Source organism: Leuciscus leuciscus (assembly GCF_965113295.1).
Source record: "Leuciscus leuciscus genome assembly, chromosome: 3".
Classification (NCBI taxonomy): domain Eukaryota; kingdom Metazoa; phylum Chordata; class Actinopteri; order Cypriniformes; family Leuciscidae; genus Leuciscus; species Leuciscus leuciscus.
Window position 1 is genome coordinate 40,932,228 of NC_138727.1, and position 20,777 is coordinate 40,953,004.

At 35.7% G+C, this 20,777-nt stretch overlaps 2 protein-coding genes across 3 annotated transcripts; both read left to right on the forward strand.

Annotated features, from left to right (window-relative positions):
• Positions 1–118: 118 nt before the first annotated feature.
• cd5 (CD5 molecule) lies at positions 119–7,657 on the forward strand. The gene is made up of 7 exons (XM_082164915.1): positions 119–1,352; positions 1,946–1,997; positions 4,530–4,919; positions 5,321–5,440; positions 6,358–6,408; positions 6,486–6,548; positions 7,179–7,657. The coding sequence occupies exons 2-7, from the start codon at positions 1,946–1,948 to the stop codon at positions 7,259–7,261; spliced, it is 759 nt and encodes a 252-aa protein (XP_082021041.1). The 5' UTR covers positions 119–1,352; the 3' UTR covers positions 7,262–7,657.
• A 3,017-nt stretch (positions 7,658–10,674) lies between these two features.
• On the forward strand, positions 10,675–20,363 carry tmem132a (transmembrane protein 132A). 2 transcript variants are annotated; one of them, XM_082164827.1, is made up of 11 exons: positions 10,675–10,786; positions 11,136–11,350; positions 11,449–11,658; positions 12,538–13,028; positions 13,124–13,276; positions 14,274–14,469; positions 16,674–16,817; positions 16,890–17,092; positions 17,982–18,207; positions 18,621–18,812; positions 18,905–20,363. In XM_082164827.1, exons 1-11 carry the CDS (start codon positions 10,705–10,707, stop codon positions 19,709–19,711), a joined length of 2,919 nt encoding a protein of 972 aa, XP_082020953.1. In that variant the 5' UTR covers positions 10,675–10,704; the 3' UTR covers positions 19,712–20,363. The 2 variants fall into 2 exon arrangements, with proteins under 2 accessions (XP_082020953.1, XP_082020954.1); XM_082164828.1 differs by having other exon boundaries at positions 10,697–10,758.
• The last annotated feature ends 414 nt before the right edge of the window (positions 20,364–20,777 follow it).

Below are 20,777 nucleotides of genomic sequence, written 5' to 3' on the forward strand. Positions count from 1 at the left end.
AGGTAAAGACATTATAATGTTACAAAATTAATGTAAGATAAATGCTGCTCTTTTGAAATGTCTATTCTTTTTTCTTTTTTTTTTTTTCTTTTTTTTCAATGAATCCTGAATTTTTTCAATTTTTTCTACAAAAATATTATGCAGCACAACCATTTTCAACATTGATAATAACAAGAAATGTTTCTTGAGCACATATTCATCATATTAGAATGATTTCTGAAGCATCATGTGCCACTGAAGACTGGAGCTATGATGCTGGAAATTCAGCTGTGCATCACAGGAATAAAATACATTTTAAAATAAATTAGAAAACAGAAAAATGTCAGAATATAACATTGTATTTTTGATCAAATAAATGCAGCCTTGATGAACAGACTACCTTAAACCTTACCGACCCCAAACTTACGAACAGATTTTTCTTTTGAGGATTTCAAAGCCAATGTTTTCACAAATTTACAAGACGAGAAACGGGAGCTCATTGACTCACTTTTGAAGGCTGTTTAAATTCCGTTCATATTGAATCATAGACGAGAGTTTCAAGAGGGTGTTGGGGAATTTTTTTGTGTACAGGTACAAAGACCAGTCTTTACGGGCCTCTCTCCGACTGTACGATATGGTAAACCAACCCCGGCGACACCTGAGAAAGATCGAGAGAGTTGAGGGAGGGAGAGAGGCGTCTGGGAAAGATAGTGAATGAAAAGAAGATATGAGTAACAGTAAAATGAAAGGATACATGTGGATATCGGTGGTTTTATAGCCTGACTGACTTGCCACGGCACTCGCTGTTGATTCCTACAAGCACGATTAATCATCTGTGCGAAACTGGCTTGAACATTTTCAGTGTGCCGTACACCACAAGAGACTCATAACAGTTCCTGAATGCAAAAAAGAAAAAGAAAGATTTTCAGTTTTGAATATGCAGATTTTTTTTTTTCCTGTTTTGTTTTACTTCACCAACCATGTCATTTTTAGATGAAAAATGTTCAGCATTTGTAAAACTTTTATTTTTTAAATGTTAGATTTTTTTTTTTTTTTACATTTAATATCAAGTTAGACAATATCACACTACTTATTACCTTTTCTCCTCCCACTTACCCATACTTGCCCTTTTTTCATACTTTTCTTCTTTTTTTTTTTTGTGTATGCCGCTCTCTTTGAAGTGAGGAAGCAGTGCACTGTGCAATCAAACATACTTGAGAATAAAAGACACGCTCTATATGGAGGGAGAGAGAGAGAGAGAGAGAGAGGATGAGGGCGGGGAATGAAGTAGTTCCACACCTCTGCTTATTTCCTTTCACTTAATATTTCTTGTCACTTGCTGCACACATTTGTTCTTGTCAGTCACAGGCAAGGTAAGATCTGATAATATATTGTTAAAAAGCTGGTTAGAAGTCGAGGTGTTTCATAGATGTTTGATGCTCTTTGATGAAGAAAACCTTCAAAACACTGTTGAAGCAGAGATGTGAAGACAGTTGTCAATTAAAAACAATAGCCGTATACTGTAACATATCTAAAATAACATCATAAACAATCTAAAATAAAAGTGAGTCTGGTTTGTGTCAACAAATTGCCATGACAGTGTCATTGTAGTGAATGATAGGTTCTTGTTTATTGTGGCTTAAGTCACCGTATGATTTGAAATCTTTGCCGTAGGCTACTGATAAAAACTCAGGCTAAACATTTAAATATAGTCATGGTTGCTTATTATTTTGCTTTATCTGAACCGGACCCCTAAAAAGAATGAGAAAAATTAAACATAATTGGGCAGAGGCTCAATTCAATCTAACAAAAAGCACCGGTTTCTTGTGTACCAAAGGTCATTCATTTGACCTCTGGGCCTGTTATGAGTTTGAGTGCATAGGGTTTATTTTGTCTAGTTACTTTACTTTGTTTAGTCAAATGAAGTTAAATGAAGCTCTAAATGTTTGACACAACCTTCTGCCAGATGGAAAACTCTCTGCTGATGACTCTTGCGGCGCTCCTGCTCCTCGGTGTCCGTAAGTAAACTGATTATTCCCAAATATACTTCATTGTTGTGTTCTTAAATGATACATGTTACATGATCTGCTCTGCAGAAAATATCCGCTGTCATTTGGAGATGCTGATGTACAGTTAGAGTTTTATCCGTCTGTTTAATATTTTAATATATGGATCAGAAGACAAAACGGACCAAGGGACACTTAGTATTGCAATGACTAGAATAGTCAGATGCTTTCAGTCACAACATTGTGCATTATATAGAAGAACGTTTATAATGCAAAACAGTGTGTTAACATTAGGGCCTGCAAGAATGCATTACAAATTTAGTGCAAGTGTCAATGGTGTCCTCCTGATAAAATACATAATTTCTTGTAGTGTTTTTTTATTATTCATTCAAATTCTTACTCTTGATTCCATATTTACTGGAAATTGATGTCAACGCAAATATTTTAAAATTTTTGCAAGTTATCTAATATGGTGATTTAACTAGTAGGGTAACATTGGTATATGGGTCATCCTCGCAAAAACTCCTCTTACACGTTTCTTTATTATTCCTGAATTGTTTTTTCTTTTTTTCTGCACACTGCACACTGCATACTTCATTCTTGTTTATTGCATAGTAGACCGTGTTACTATTTGTCATATGCATGTCCAGTGGTAATGTTTTTTTAGAAGTTATCCACTTTTTGTAAAGATGTCTTTAAACATTTTTTTTTTACAAAAATTGCCTTCGCCATAAAAATGCCCAAAAACATGGAGCAATTACTTTGCCTACTGTTAAAGAGGTAAATCCCACCAAATTACATTTTTCAGCCCATTGTCTGCTAAATAAATCAATTCTTGTTAAAGTGCAATACACATTAGTTGACCATTTAGTTTAGGAACATAAGAAGACATAAACAAAACCGTCGGAAAAACATTTCAAATGAACAGATGTTGTGCTTAAAGATAAACCATTTATCATATTTAACGCCAGCACTAATAAATGAGCTTTTGATATATTTTTGTTTTCAATCAAAAATAATTTTTTTTTTTTTTTTTATCAACAAGGACACTAAATTATGAATCAGTGAAAAGTGAAAATCATCTTTTTAAAATTGTATGTAGTCAAAATATGTTTATGTGAATAAACATAGGCATTGTACTTTAGATTTCCATATGTTTTAATGTCAATGCATTTTAAAATCAAAATTAGTAATATATATTATTTATTTTAAGTTTTACCAGTCATTTTATGCTTACATTTTATGTTTTTATACAAATACATAAATACAAAAAATCAACTATGTATGTATATATATATATATATATATATATATATATATATATATATATATATATATATATATATATATATACATATACACACATAATTTTGGTGATTTCAAATTGTAGATCCGTTAAGCACCTGATTGTGAATAGCCATCTATGTTAGCAGAGTGCAATAAGGATCAAGCAATCATGCAGTCAAATGTGCAAAGTGTGTGAATGCGAGCACAGTGCAAAAAGTGCAAGAGCGTAATGAGTGCAAATGATCCAGCTATCTGCTCTCTGACCTCAGTAACAAGCCGTTTTTATGCTTGAATAATGCAGAGCATGTCACATTTTTACATACAAAATGGCAAATAAAGTTCTAGAGTTCTTAAAATGTCAAATGTAAGTGAGATGTTATTGAGAGTGGCGAGTTGGAGAATATTGGTAGCACACTGTATTAAAAATACAATATCACAACTAAAACGATGTCTTGCAATGTGATAAAATAAGAGCACAGAGCAGCATATCAACTGCAGTCAAAATGATGTACATATACTGTCAAAGCAAAAATTATTCAGACACCAGATATAATTTTTACTAGCGGGTGCAGGACACTATAGTTCATTTATGTAAGTGGGGATAGCAAAATAAAGTAAACTGTGACATATTATATCCAAAATATCTTCATACAGTGGACTACCAGTAAAATTTATTTACAAAATGTGGGACCAAAAATTATTCAGACACTTTGACCTGACCATGCTTTGCTTAAGTGTTTTTTCTTTAATTGCGAATGCGACCTTTTTACACCACAGGCTGAACAAAATGAAGCATTGCTTGGTAATTGGTTGACCTAAATTGCTATTATCTAATTGTGTACTTAAATTTAACAGCTGACAGCTATTCAACCTAATTCATTTGTGAGACAGTCTAACAGAACGATGGCCAAAACCAGTGAAATAGTTGATACTGATTTGACAACTCTGAGTTCTTGTCATATTTTATTACCATTTTCGAAACTATAGCGAATAAACTGTGATAATGTGAGAAATGTTGAAGGTGTCTGAATACATTTTGGTTTGACTGTATATAAGTAGGTGAATTCTCTGCTGCAGTGTTTTAATTAACTAACGTTTCTTTCATTTGCATTTAACACATACATTTTTAAAATGATTGGAATTGTATTTATTTTCCAAACTACACATTTTATGTGGAGAAGAACAATTCTGGTATTCCAACATTTTCAACATATTCCAACATTGTCATGAAAGTAATTGTGTGTTTTCCCTTTAAAGGAGAAGGAACATCACAGTCTGAAACCCCAAACATAACCAACTCAACCTCCTCAACCCCACATGTCTCAACCCCCAATACTACAATACCCACTGCGGCCCCATGTCCGAAACCCATCCATATCACTCAGTATGTTCTGGCCCGGCTGAGGGTAATGTGGAAGAAGAGTCCGTGCGAGGGTCGGCTGTATCTGTATTTCCCTAATCAGAGTTCAGCCCCTTTGTGCTTTGGCAGCCAAATATCAGAGAGCTGGTCGAGTGAGCTCTGTAAGGACATGAGATGTGGAGACTTCAAGGGCTTTAAGCCCACAAAGAAGGCTAATGGTCGTATGCTCACAAGCAACATGACGTTAATCAATGAAGACTGCACAAGCCTGCAAATCACTTGCGAAGGTACACTGTAAAAAATATGATCAATAAGTTATGACAACATGTGTTTTTACATTGCCTTAACTTATCAAAATAAGTTAAGACATTTGGAACTTTTTTTTAAAAAGGTATATTTAAAAAAAAAAATTAAGTCAGTTTAATGTCATTTAAGTTGAAATGACTTAAACTGCCAAGTTGGTTGTACTTAGAAAAAATTTAAGCAAGGAACTTTTTTTTAGCAGTGTATGTGTGTGCGTTCTTTTTCTTTCCCAGAGAAGAGTTTTACTTTATACATTCTATAACTCTTATGTTGGAATGTTTTTTTTTCTTTTCTTGTCAGGTTTCATCAACAAAATAATTGTTAACGCTATATGCTGTGCATTTTGAATAACGCATCATTTTCTTTTCTTCCCACATTTTCTCAGATACTCTAGGAAGTGAGTTGGCTGCCTATAAAGCAGTAACTGGCATATTAATTTTCTTGATGTTGGGAGTCATTCTGTTTCAGTACGGTCAGCCCACATACAAAGCCATCCGCAAAAGATGTGAGTCAGTGAAGCCAACGAGCGTGTCTTTAATCTCACATTACCTATAAGAAATGTAAATGTTTATATATGCAGGCACATAGCACCATTCAACATTTCTCTGTGTTTGTCCAAAAAACTAAGGTTTCATTGAAAATCTGGGTAACACTTTACAGTAACGTTCCATTTGTTAACTACATGTAGTTAACAACATTAGTTAACTACATTAGTTAACATGAACTAACACTGAAAATACTTCTAAAGCATTTATTTACCTTAGTTAATGTTAATTTTAACATTTACCAATACATAATTTAAATCATTTAATGGTCCTTAGCTTACATTAACAAAGATGTATAAATACTATAACAAATGTGGGCTATTCCTCGATGTTAGTTAAAATTAGTTAATGCATTTACTTATGTTAACTAATGCGACCTTTTTGCAAAGTGTTACCAAAATCTGATTTTTTTAAATTATTTTTTTTCACGATTAATTTTATTTTTTAAACAAGGAAACATGATATTATAATATTTCAGATTCTGCAGTATTTCTAGGTTGCTAATCAAATCTAATCAAATTTGTGAGACTGATCATGTGAACTTTATACGGACAGTCAGATGTTCTTCTTCCATTAAAGCACAAGAACTTTTGTTTGTAGAATTCATGCATTTGGAGTTTATGCAGCTCGAGTGAATGATGTCTTTCACTCAAATTGTTTTGCTTAGAATATAATTTGAAATAGCATTTTCACAATGCTTTTAAGCATTTGAATCCCACTTTATGTAATGCAAAACTGACTAATATCGATGTGGCTCTATTCTTAAAAAAATACTGTTTGACACTGACATTTTCCTGTTGTTTTGCCACTGAATCTTTCTAAAATCCAAAGTGAAATGCTCTGTCTGATTTGACTATTTTTACCTGGTTTGATGCAGTTTCACAAAAACGGGAGACTCGCTGGGTTGGCCCGACTCAGAGTCAGAGTGGTGAGTCATCTCAAACATGAACACATTCATGACTGGGTTGTGAGAAAACATTCAGCATTTTCTCTTTCTTCTTTAAGTGTCCTATCATAGAGGTCAAGGTCCCCCAAACAACAACACACTCAAGAGACAGTCCTTTCCTGGTGAGACTCTCTCTCTCTCTCTCTCTCTCTCTCTCTCTCTTCTATTTTACCATTCTGAACTCTTTCTATTAATCTCTCACTCGCATTCATGTTCATTTACTTAATTACTTAATGATGAATTGAGTATTATGATGTATTGGGATTTTCACTCAAATAGCTTTCATTCAAATCACGTGTGTGCTTTTTTTGGTTGTGAGATTGGATATGTTAGATTAAACTATTATATAACATAACATTTACTCTAAGTATCTAAATCATCATCATATTTGACCTTCTCGACAACAATATAGATCTTTTGGGGAAAAAAAATTAATTAGTAAAAAAACACATTTTTCATAATAAACTACCCTTTTTTTTTACATTTTTTATTTTCAATAAAAAATGTTTTGCTTATTTAATGTTTATGTAATGATTTTTTTTTTAAACAAGTTACCAAATTACCAAGTTTTGTTAATGTTGCAAAATTTTGGTAACAAATTTTTTTTAGAAACCATATAAAATGAGCAGCGCATACAATGTTTAGGTTGTAAACCTCCTGAGGTTGATGATTATTGACCATCTTATGAAAACAAAAATTCTTAAAAGTCAATGCAATTGCAATTCTTCTTCTTTTTTTCCCTGTGCTGTCAGGTTTGGAGAGGCTGACGGTAAACACGAGCAGAGAGCCCTCGTCCAACCGAAACAGTGACTATGACTCGTACGGCTTCAACTGAAGGCTTGTGCTCGCAGAAGTCCTAAGACCCTGAGAAGACCTCTCTCGTCAGTCTCATCTAGAATCAGCAGTCTTGTGTTGTGGGGATTTGGTTGGTTTGAGCTGTCCTGGTCGAGCAAGGTGTAAATATGTTTGAGAAGTTCAGCTGAGAAATCCATCTAGGATAGAATTTAAAAAATAAATAAATTAGTCTCAACGTAACCAGCAAAGTGCTTACTTTGTATTGCATAGCAGGCTTCATTTGATTATTTTTTTGTAATTACCAGATTTTGCTGTATAATGCTTTCTAAATAGCCAGAAACAAAATGGGATTTTTGCTCATGTCCTGAAAGACACTGGCTTTTTTTGTTTATGTGTTGGAGTATGAATAATTTTAAATAAACTGAAAAGAAAATCATTTAGATATTTTGTGGCTTTTGACTTGGGTGCAGAATCAGAATGAAATTGGATATGCTGTAAATAAGTTGAACACTACATGATAAACATTCTAGGATGGTTTTGTTTGAGCTTTGATGAGAAATGTCTTCATCTGAGGTGACATGGAAGTGATGTTAAGGTTGGAAGAGGGAATGTGCTGTTAATGCACAATTTTGCAGCAATGTGGTTTCCTGTCGTAATTCTATTGACTTCCTGTTTGTGTTATTTCTGTCGCTCATGCTCTAAATATACTGTACTCATTCTTTTCACTTGGTTTCTTTGTCTTTCTTTCTTTTTGCCAATTCCTTCTTTTTTCTTTTAATATTTTCTCCTCTCTCTCTCTCTCTCTCTCTCTCTCTCTCTCTCTCTCTCTGACCCAGTTGACTTTTTTTTAATACTGCACTCATAGAGGGTTTAAAATCACAACAGCTTAAAATCTTATGCCTTTCCTGCCTGATAATAACTAAGTGAAACTCTCTTTCTAAGTGTGCCAGTGAGAAAGAAAGTTAAAAAGCTTGGAGGGTTTTTGCCTAAACCTTTCCCCATCTCCCAGTGTGTGTTTACATGCATGCACAGCATTTCAGGATGGTTGTTTCAGCTCTGATCATTACTTTTTGATTGCTTATAGTGGCTACCGCTTTGCAGACAATTTAGTCTCTCTTCATTGTGAGAACAAATACACAGCAGAGGGAACGCAACAGCAGGTTTGGTGGGAGAGAGTGTGTTGTGTGTGTGTGTGTGTGGGTGGATAAGTGTCGTCTCCTCCTCATCCTCAGGTCAGAGTGAAGGATTAAATCTGTAGTTTAAATGAGGCTCCAGCAGAGAACAATGACAGATGACAACAGATTACATGTACAGATTAACAAAGAGACCACACTGGGTAAAATATCTAGTGCATCCATTCGCCATTTCTCTTTCTCTCAACACTTGTGACACTGACACCAAACCTGCTTGTTTCCTGCATTCAGTATATTTTCACATAAATGTTTTGCATTATCCAACATAGTCAAACTGTTAATCCTGACTATTATGGATAATAATCATTCTGGAAGTCAATTATTCCCATCAGAGGTGCGTCCATAGCAACGCTCTGTTTTTCATGGCAACACACCGTTGTTATACTTAGCAGCGTTATCAAGAAATAACAGCAGGGTAATTCTAATGAAGAATGCGGTCTAAGTATAACACACCGATGCCATGAAAAACAGAGCGTTGCTATGGACGCAGAATTCTAACCGTAGAGACGGAACAGACTATTTTCTTTAGCGGAAGCAATACAATCGTTTTTAAATCAATATTTTGTGTCAAATTAATGATTTATTTGGTAGGTAGCCATGTAAGTTAAGTAAGGGATAATGTATAGCGAGGCGGTTGTTATAGCGAATACAACCCTGACAGGCTGATCAGGACCCCGACACGAAGCGGATAATGTAAGGGACACATTATCCCTTACTTAGCAAATACAACCTTTGATTTTAATAATGTATTAGAAAATTAACTAAGATTAATAAATGCTGAAGTAATGTTCATTCTTGTATTGTTCACTAATGAATCTTAGTTAAGTGTTACCAGTTTAATAAATTGTGCAAAAAGCAAATAATAAAAGATTGGCAATTATTGAAAAGTTAAATCATTTGTGCAAATTAATTGAGCTTGATATTTATAAAAGTGAAAATTCAGCAGTTTTGCTTATTTTTAAGATACTAAGAGAGGAGTAATGAAAGGGTTGAGAAAGAGTTAATGATATTCTTAGGATTTTATGTATTTAGATATTCTTAGTGCTTAAGGGAAAGAGAAAGATTAGATGGAAAAAGAGACAGTGGTGTGATTAAATACTTTTATTTTTTTCAGATGCATATAATGCCCTCATTCTTGCTAATAGGATTTTTGTCTTTAATGTCGTCTGCAGCATTTCTCCCTCGTGCATTTATCATTAAGCCGCTGAAATTAAACATTAAAAGCATTGAGATCACATTTCTTTAATGTATGTTCAGAAACTCACCATTTGTGACAACATAAATTCTGCATGTTTAATGTAGAGGACCCGGGGAGAGAGTGAGATTAAGATGAGATAGGAAGTGGGTTTCGTCTTCAGATTTACAAAGGGTTACTTGGAAGGACGTCAACTATCTTTGGCCAGACATATCCAAGAAATAAAGAGAGGAAAAATGGGGGAGGGTGAGAGAAGAGGATTATTTACCATTTAAAATGAATAAATCCGTATTGTGTGAATCCGGCAGACCAGCCAAAGAGGGACAGAGAGAGTGACTGACTGCTAGCAGTGCAGAGCTATAGATGCAAAGAGAAGAAACGACACACTAAAATAAGGAAACAATGATTTTAAAATCATTTGGACAAAATTAAGAAAAAAACTTCCAAAAGATAGATGCAAGCTTTCTGACAGAAGATGGACTGATGAAACTCTGTGACCAAAATCACACATTGGAATGAGCATGTCTGTGCGAGGAGAGTGATATCTTACTATCTGAGAATCTGAAAGGACCATTGAGGCAAGTACAAACTTTTTGGAAGTTTAATAGTGTCGATTGTTTTTGTTTTTTCTTTATATTATCTTATTGTACCTGAAATTAATAAAAATAAAAATAAAGGTTCCAAAAGGGCAGTGATGCCATAGAAGAACCATCTTTGGTTCCCCAAAGATCCTTTTATTGACCAGGAACCATTTTCTTCTAAGTGTAAAGACAATTTTAATAATCTAAACACCCCTATTTCACTATAAAGGAATGGAATGGAAATGTTCCATATATGTTAGAAGTTCATATGGAACATTTATATTAAAATAGATGTCAATCAAACTCAAAACTCAATCAAAAAACTCAATCAAACTAAAAAATAAAGAACCTTTATTTTTAAGTGTGGTTGATCTTTGATGAGTATAATGTGATTTTAATGGATTTCAAAAAAATCATTTATATTAATTTATAATAAATAATTTAACAAAAACAAAATTGCTCAACTATTTAATATTCAGAATAGCCTTTATTGTTTGCTGTGTTACAGGGTGTTATGGATATGATGAGTCTTTCTAGACTCAAATGGAAGTCGTCTACTATGAGACTGGTAATCCTTCACTTATTCATAATCCTCTGTAAGTTTGACTTATTTTTTACACTCCCCCCAAAACACTACATAACACACTTTACTTTATGTCCTTTAGCAGTGACTTTTTTTCTCTCTTTTAAATATTTTGGAGGGAAAAACTAATTATGTAGAGCAATAGGATAAAGAAATTCTTCTGAAGTTTTTTAGACCAAATTGGAATTTAAGTGTGAGACATAATTCTTCAATTATGCCTATTTTTTATTTTATTTTTGTAAATCAAAGTGTTACGTGTTGTGGTTAATCTGGGAGAATATGAGATGCTTAAACAATAAAGCAATTGTTACTAATCTCACAAACTAATAACCCTAATAACTTCCCTATTTCTTCATCAAAAGCCCATTGTCAGACACCAACCACCCCATCGCTTCCAGTCCGGGTCACTGTTCCCTCGCCATGGCAGTCTTTACCCCTCTCTCAAGCGGATCTGGGCCTTCTTTTCACCAACTCCAGCCCCTTCTCTTCCACCCAATCCCTGTTCCTCATGCCTCCATCAGGAACGGCCTCCAAACCTCTTCTCCGTGCTACATTTGGTTCCTACACCATCACACAGGTAACAGTCTTGATTATGGTTAATGACCTGTATCTCAACTTCAAAGATACATAATGTGAAGTTACTTATTCTGTGCTTCCACTTCTTGTCTTCTCAAGGTGATGACTGAAGACATTCCTCCTCTGACTCCATCTCTCACTGCATCGCTCCTTTCTAAAACCATTGTCAAAGAGATTGAGGGTGAAAGAGGAGAGCGGTTTGAGGTGCGAGTGCTGTTCCATATGAGGGGTGATGTTAACAGAGGAACCTGCGTTACTCTCCATGCTTTCAAACAGACCGAAGAACAGAAAGCTTCCTGCATCACTCAGGTACTGCTGGTCAGTGGCACCATTGATGGGTCAGAACAAGAGTTCTATAAAGCAAAGAGTCAAACAAACCTCAGTGTTATGTGATCACTCTAGCTCTTCCACCGTATATTTCTGGTCAAAATAGAATTCAGATGTATATTAAAATATGTTGTAAACAGTACAGCTGTTAGGTGCCTTGGTTGTAGTGAATCGCACAAACAGAAAAAATTCTAGAATAAGTCTTTAATAGATAGCTGTAATTATGAACTCTGGTGAATAAACATTCCACTTCAACATAAATGCTAACAACGCAGAACAAAAAACTGTGAGAACTCAAGTAAAACACAAAGTACACAAAGGAGACTAATAAACAAAAACTGAAACAGGTGCGTAATATAATCAGTAACCAAGGGAACTAACTGTTGAATACAGACGGGCAGGCAGGGCAAACCAAACTAAGGGGCTGTTTACACGACACCTTTTTCAACTAAAACACTTTTTATGCGTTTTGGACGTTCATTTACACGACCACGGCGTTTTGGGTGCCTGAAAACGCAAAGTTTTGAAAACGGGTTTCTAAAGAGCAAGTTTTTGAAAGCGGTCTCCATGTAAACCACAAAAACACGAATCTCTGAAGACGATGACGTCATGCACATGCATATAATCACCATCTAATAGCCTGGCAGCAGAATACAGCGTTTTTAGCCGTTTTCGCGGATCCGTGTGAATGGGGATTGTTTTGACTCTGGTGTTGTCTGTACCCGGAAAACGCAGTACCATTTAAAACGTTGTCGTGTAAATATATTATAAAATATACTTCAAGCATAGAAAATAGATTTCCAAACTTCTTCAATATTATTATTATCATTAATATTTAAGTATTCTTCATTTTCTTCTCAGCCACCTTTTGGGTTGTGTGTGGTCACTCTGACACTTCCAAACGACTGGTTTGAGCCTAATCAGAACATCAAGGCAAACCTGGACCAGATTTTCAAGCAACGCCACCTGAGCAGAAACCGTTCTCGTTCCCGAAACCGTGGGAGAAGGCATCCATACGTACCAGGACGACTCAGGGCCCAGTCTGATAAAATTCAGCTCTACTACTCTTCCTTTGTGTCCAGTCCTAAAGTAGGACCCCCTAGGTGTGCGGAGGAAGTATTACAGCAATCAGACAGGAAGATGTACTTCATTGGTCCTGTGGGACTTGAAGATCAAGAGATCAACAAAACCAAGCAAAGCGCTGCATGTTTAGATAGACAGGCGGAAGAGAAATTTTGGTTGGATTCCAATGTGCTAATTGTCTACAGCAAAGGGCCTGTACGTGCCGGACAACCAATCAGAGTGTCAGTAAACATGAGGGCCAATTTTAGTGGGGAGTCACTGACCATTAGGTAACATTAATTATTACATTACACACAATTGCTCAGCACATTTTATGTAATAATGTATTGTATATTATTGTTTACATATTTTTTTTCACCATCAGACTGAAAATGAAAAAAGGGTTGTTGTCTTTGGAGGTCCATCCCGCCACAAACTCTGACCTGTGGATGGTAAATGTAGAGAGGACATCGGGCTCTAAACATGATGTTATTTCCATCACTAGCCAAAGCACTGGTACTCATCCAGACAGCACTGGGTAAGATGAATAATTACTGACCATAGAATTAATCTGTACAAATCTATTTTACATCAATATAGTAGTGTATAGCATACAATACCATTAGGGTCAGTATTTATTTATTTTTTTTAAAGAAATGAATATTTTTGTTCAACAAGGATTCATTAAAGGGTTAGTTCACCAAAAATGAAAATTCCATCATTAATTACTCAACCTCATGACGTTCCAAACCCGTAAGACTTTCGTTCATCTTCTGAACATAAATTAAAATCTTTTTGATGAAATCTGAGAGATTTCTGTCGCTCAATTGACAGTCTATGCAACTACCACTTTGACGCTTTAAAAAGTTCATAAAGAGATCGTAAAATTAACCCGAGGTTTGGAACATCATGAAGGTGAGTAAATTATGACAGAATTTCCAGTTTGGGGTGAATTTACCCTTTTAACTGATCAAAAGTGACAGTAATGACATTTATAATGTTACAAAAAAATTATATTTCAAATAAATGCTGATTTTTTAAAACTTTCTGTTCATTAAAGATTCTTGGAAAAAAAGATATCACGAAAATATTAAGCAAAACAGCTGTTTTCAACATTGATAATAATAAGAAACGTTTCTTGAGCAGCAACTCAGCATATTATAATGATTTCTAAAGGATCATGTGATGTGGAGTAATTCAGCTTTGCCATCACAGGAATAAATTCAATTCAAATTTTTTTTTTTTATTAAATAGAAAACATATATTTTAAATCACACTAATATAATATTTCACAAATCCACTCATGGGAATTACACTGATTCTAAAAGCTCATCATCCATCTACAAGTCCAACTGTTAAAAGTACAATATTTAGCTCTAATAAAACAGTTTTGTAAGAAAATAACAATAAATGTCCTTATAGTTTTGCTTTTAAACCATCCTCATCATTAATCACAAGCTTAAAACAAAGCTAGTTAAGAATACTCTTCTATCCATCCTTTCATTTTTTTCTCTGCACCTTTTCTTCTGTTACAGCACATCTGCTCTAAGCCAGGTCTCCTGTCTTTCATTTGAGGCTTTACACAGAAACTTCGGCTTAGCGACGACTGTCACTGCTAGCTGGTGGGTGGAGTACTCAACACGCAAGTTTGCAGTTTCACCACACGGGGCAGTCACGAGCTTTTTCTCCTTTATCGACAGAGAAGTGATGGGCATTGCCCCAATCACAGAGGTATATCATAAATCTATTGCTAATTTCCATATGCACGCAATAAATTATCATAGGGATCACCACCAGATTAAGAATTCTCGATGTCTTCAGTTTAATATTCTACACCTTTCCCCATTATATCAACTTGTCTGAGTCTATTTTACGATCTCTTTGTGAATCTTTTGAATAGACCAAATTCAGAGCAGCGCCATGATAGGTATGAAAGCGAGGCTGTGAGGGATAGACTTGCCGTGTTTTCAAAGCTCCTAGATCACTTATAATTTTCCACAGTTCATGTAGTCTGGGATTTATTGTCTAGCCTACTTACATTTCTCAGAAATATATTTTTGCAGTGTTTCATCAGCAGAACAATCCAAAAAACTACAGTGGCCCAGTAGTACACAACACAACGAACTTTAAAAAGCAAACATAAAGCAAACATAAATTCACAACACAATGGAAAGAGTAGGCTACAACACAACGGATATGCTCCCGACCACTAGAGGGCTCTCTGAGCGCGATAAAGTTAGTTATCCTTGCCATTGTTCTATAGAGTCGGTGGTTTTAACATATCAATTCCACGATTAGTTTTAACAGTATGTAACTATTGTATATCGACATAAAATATTACTTCAAAATCACCTACATGAATTATAGCGCGTATTTATACTCGATAATGCTGCCTTTGACGCGCTACCACAGCGCATGATCCCTTAAAGCAGCACTCAGTAGCTTCGGGACTTCTTCGCTGTATTCTCGCTTTTTGCTCGCAGGTTTCTCTCTAGAGCTCCCCCCACAGCTTCGGAATAGATAGACACTGTCGTAAAAACTCGTTGTTGATTCTCAGACAACAGAGGCTATAGATCAACGACATCAAAGCAGATGGGACGTTCTTTAAAACGTCTTCTTCATTCGGGTTCGGACAGCGTGAGGGAGCGCAATAATGACAGCATTTTAGCAGATTTCTTTTGGCCATAAAGCAATTGTTTACATCGCGAGACCTGATATCACGCGAGACTTCCTGACGCAGCGGCCGGCGGCCCGCCGGCTCAAAGTTGCAAGTGCGTATTTTCCGCTCACGGGCACCAGGGGGGTGCGAAACGACCACCATTCAACCCGAAATAAGTAATATAACCATTCCAATGACTCCGAAGCTGTTCAGTTAAGGTAAAAAAAGTTACTTAGTTCACCTTTAAGGGAACGTCTGGCAATTCCACCAAGTGGTCAAAACGTATAATTTATTATAAGATAAATAAAAATAAAAACCATTTGGTGACTTGCAGAATTACAGGAATGTATTGGCACAATTTCACCTGTAATAAGTCAGTCTAGGAACCTACCACAAGCTTTGGGACATGAAAATAAAAACCTTTAGGTGAATTACAGTAGGCCTAATGTTTTTATAAAAAACAAATTGTGTACTGTGCATACAGGGAGCTATTGGCACAATTTCACAATTTTGTCTGGTTAATAGGAACTACAACCTTTGAAACGTAAAAAAAAAAAAAAACCTTTTACAGATATTTCCTAAAAAAATATTGTTTACTGTAAATACATGAAGAGTTATTGGAAAAAAAGTCAGTCTACTACCAATACAGTCAAGCTTTGGATTTTGAACATGTCTGTTTCTGAATGTTAAAAGTAATTTTAATTAATACAAATGATACATTTTAACAACTTGGAAGAATTGGCAGACGCACCGCGTCAAAGCATGCACGTAGATGATTTTAAATTAATAAATGTAAATATACAATGGCTACATACTGTTAAAACTAAGTGTGGTGTTGATAAATTTTTTTTAGATTGCTGACTCTGATAGAACAGTGGCATGGAAAACTAACTTTATCGCGCTCCGAGAGCCCTCTAGTGGTCGGGAGCATTTCCGTTGTGTTGCGGCTTTATTTCATTGTGTTGTGAACTTATGTTTGCTTTTTAAATTTCGTTGTGTTGTGCACTATGGGGCCACCGTAAAAAAACACATTAAATAACAGTAAAACCCACTGAAGAGAGATGTACATCTATCCCTCGACAGCCTTAACTTTCATTCCAGTTAAAAATCAAAGAATGCGCTGCTCTTAACTGACCTCAGAATGTCACGCCTGACCAATCAGAATCAAGCATTTCAGAGAGCCTTGTAATAATGTTTGAAATTCAAAGTAATATGTGTAAAGAAGGTCCGGAAAAAACATGGTGTTTTACTGAGATCCAGTTGTTTTTATTTGCAGAGCAACACAATTATCAACACAGCCATCCTGACAAGTCAGCCTGTGTCACTTCCTGTCATCGTCCTAGCGGTGGGTCAAGATGGCAAAGTATCAGATGTGACCACAGCGGTGAAGTGTCATTCAGCCAATGAAGACATCGTCAAGGTATATAAAGATTTCGGAGGAGGTCTGGTCTAATGCATAAAATATATAAACTCATCTCATGGCTCTTTTCAGGTTTCTCATGATTGCTCTGTGCTTTTTGTGGATGGGAGTGAATCAGGAAGGGGCAGCATCTGTGTGGAGCTGGAGTTTTCTTTGGGAACATTCAGTGGCTCTTTGTGCTTGGCTGTGTGGGCTCCAGTAGTTCCACTACGTGTGTCACTCTCTGACTCTGTCCTGAGTCCCATCAATGGCTGGAATTACTACAGTGAGAGCGGGTATGCAATATTAGGTTACACTTTACAATAAGGTCCTATTCGTTAACAATATTTAATGAATTTCCTTGTGAAAAAAACAATGACACTTTAGCATACTTTTAAAAATAGTACTTATTACGGAAATAATTTACTTTGCAAAACAAATGTAATATTTTCAGACACTTAATTGCATGTTAGGAATACTTCATCCAAAAATGAAAGTTCTCTCATTTACTAACCCCCATGTTGTTCCAAGACTTTGGTTAATCTTCAAAACGTAAATTAAGATATTTTTTATTAATTTTATTTTTTAATGTCCCTCCATTAATGGAATAGTTTACTTAAAATTTTTAATTCTGTCATCATTTACTCACCCTCAGGTTGTTTCAAACCTGTATACATTTATTTCTTCTGCTGAACACAAAGAAAGATATTTTGAAGAATGTCGGTAACCAGACAGTTGACTTCCATAGTAGAAAAAAAAATACTATGGAAGTCAATGGGGTCCATCCACTGTTTGGTTTCTGACATTCTTCAAAATATCTTCCTTTGAAACTTTGAAGATCTAGAAAACTCAATAATGAATCCTTATGAATTGGTCTGTTTAATCCAAGTCTTAAGAAGAGATATGATCACTTCATATGATGAACAGATTAATTCGGATTAATTTTACAACAGGAGGGTGAGTAAATAAATTAAAAAAATGTGGGTGAGCTAACGGGAAACAGGCATGAAAATGTATTCTCTTTACGTACACTTAAGTGGTTTTTTATTTCATTAATATTATATTAACTAAAGTTAACAAATGGAACCTTATTGTAAAACGTAATACAATATTCTTCTGCAAACCTTTCAAATAGTGTAAGGTAATGGCATTGATCATAAGGAAATTGAAATGTCTATTTTTTAGGTGTGAACCAGTTTATCAGAGGTCCGCCATACGGATTTTGGCACAATTCAGCGCCCATTCAGCAGCTAAAGGAGGCCAACCAACCTACATGCTCGGATCACCGGATTGGTTTGTGGATGTGACCGAGCTTGTCCAAGACTGGCTGAGGATAGAAAACCCATATATTGCAGCTCTTGATAAACAAAGAAATCTAATTGGCTTGAAGCCTGGAATTACATCATTATATGTTGGTATCTGAATGGTGTCAGAATGTTTGATGTTGCATTGTACATTAAGAACCTAAAGGGATAGTGCACCCAACAAATGTAAATTCTGTCATAATTTATGTCATTCCAAACCTGTATGACTGTCCAATGTGACACTCAAAAGAAAAACAGTTTTTTGGCCATACAATGAAAGTCAGTGGGGTCCAGTGTTGTTATGGACCCCATTGACTTTTATTGTCTCGACCAAAACTTAGTCTTCAGTATCTTCTTTTGTGTTCTGCAGAAGAAATAATGTCCTACGGGTTGGAAACAACATGAAAGTGAGTAAATGATGACAGGATTTTTATTTGTTGGTGAACCATCCCTTTACATATGGACCTGTCTTGGTTCCTAATTTTCTCCCCTAATGCTTCTCACATCTCTGTTTTTCAAGGTGATATCAAATCAGTGGGATGGAGTGCTTGGAAGAACTAATGTCATTGTAACCTCTGAACCTGTCACTCCTGGTGACCTCTCTGTTCAGTTGGTGGGAGGGCTTGGGCTGTCAGTTAATTCCAGCCCATCTCATCCGTCTATTGTCACAGCAACAGTGAATGCTCACAACACACTGTACAACCATGGGCAAGTAAGTATAGGTAGTAGCCTACTAACATTTTAATGCTATTAATTCTACCAACTTGGTTCTATTTCTAATTTTTTCTGCTCGTTTTTTATTAGGAAGCATCTGTCAGTGTTTGGATCCAGTTTGATGATGACACAGCCCTATCGGTATCTGCCTTTAGTGGGATTCCCTTTGCTCTTCGGCTCTCCTCTTTGGCTGAGTCTGTGGTCGCTGTGACACCTGCTCCATCACAGCGCATCTTGGCACAAGGTGATGGCGGAGGGCCTCTTGTGAAAGCCGAGCTCCTGGTTTCCACCTGTGAACCAGCGTCTAACCATGTTGAAATGGAAGCAAAAGGAAGTGAAGCAAAAAGATTGGCTAAAGGCTCTGGCTGGATAAGGGTGAACCTGAACACAGACTTTTGGCCAATGGGAAGTGAGGAAAACAACTTTGAGATGCACGATGTGACTGATATGCTTATCGACTCCAACAAGGATCTGTATGATAACTTTGAAGACCAGCAAATTATGGTCAATTCTACAAGTGAATATGATGTTGGTAATGACATATTTAAAAGTAATGACTTGGAGCATGCGGTTTTGATCCCCAACCATGAAGAGAGTGTTGTGTATTTATCTCCTGGGGTGGAAAAAGAGAGGAAGGAGGTTAAAACTGCTGATAGACAAGTAGAGATTGGCATTGGAGCTGTCCTTTCTCTCCTTTGTCTTTCCTCCCTCCTTTTCCTGGTCAACTGCCTGCCATGTGCACTGAGAGAACAGAGGAACAGAGGAAGACGAGAGGGAAATGTAAAAGACACTGTGGAGGAGGATGAGGAAACTGAAGAACAAGATGAGAAAAGGGTAGAGGGAAAACAGTGTAGTGAAGTGGTATTGGGAAATGATGACAGAAGGGAAAGGAAATGACTTTTTGACTTTCAAAATATCTTACACTGCCTATTACCTTGTACATATCCTGAGTAAGTCTTTACACTCACATATAGTATGGCCGTGTCATGCCATTTTAGCTGCCGAGATGTGTGGTAATGTAAATTATATATTATTACTTCAATTGTTTGCTATTATTGTTGTTTCTGTTTTTTCTTTCAAATACATTAATACAAGAAGATACAATATATTGTGTTAATATTGCCATAATAATGCATTAGAGAAAACATATGAATACACCGAAACTTTTTTATGATCTGAATCAAACTTAGGCTGCTTGAAAGGTTTTTAGACTTTTTTTTTTACTCTGCTCAAATATTAAATAAAGATGATTTTTTTTTTTTCATTAAATGTTCATGTTCTTTTGCTAAAACAATGAGTTGGCAGTTTTGAGTCCTACAGATACAATATCTAGGAATTTATTATTACCATAAGCCTGATGTGATTCTTATTTTATTCATATTATCATGGTAGGTGGTGGAGTTAATTTACAACTAACTTAGAAACGTATTTATACAACGATAACTCATATTTGGCATAAATGGCCATGCAAACACTGTTGAATAAATCAACTATGTATGTCAAACCGAACGACTACGTAACTAATCTTCAGCCTTAAATCATTGTTTGCATGGATTCGACCATTACAAAATAACATTGATTTCATATGACACCTATATGTATAATAACATCAGAGCAGATTGCACCACTCCCTGGTGGTCTAGTGGTTAGGATTCGGCGCTCTCACCGCCGCGGCCCGGGTTCGATTCCCGGTCAGGGAACAAATGTTTTGGCCGTCCAAATAAATTTCATGCAACAAGTGTGTTAAATGATTTGCGCATCTGAACCTTTTATAATATATGATCTGAACAGATACACATATCAGAGTGTTTCCCGATGTATATTAATGCATTTGCTGTTTTGTCAAAAACAACTTTTAAATGCATTCTAATTCTAACTCACAAATTGACCGACGAAAATCTTAAAAAAGTCACCAAATCCTGTAAACCCGTAATGTTGAAGTGTGAATAAACAGAACCCATGT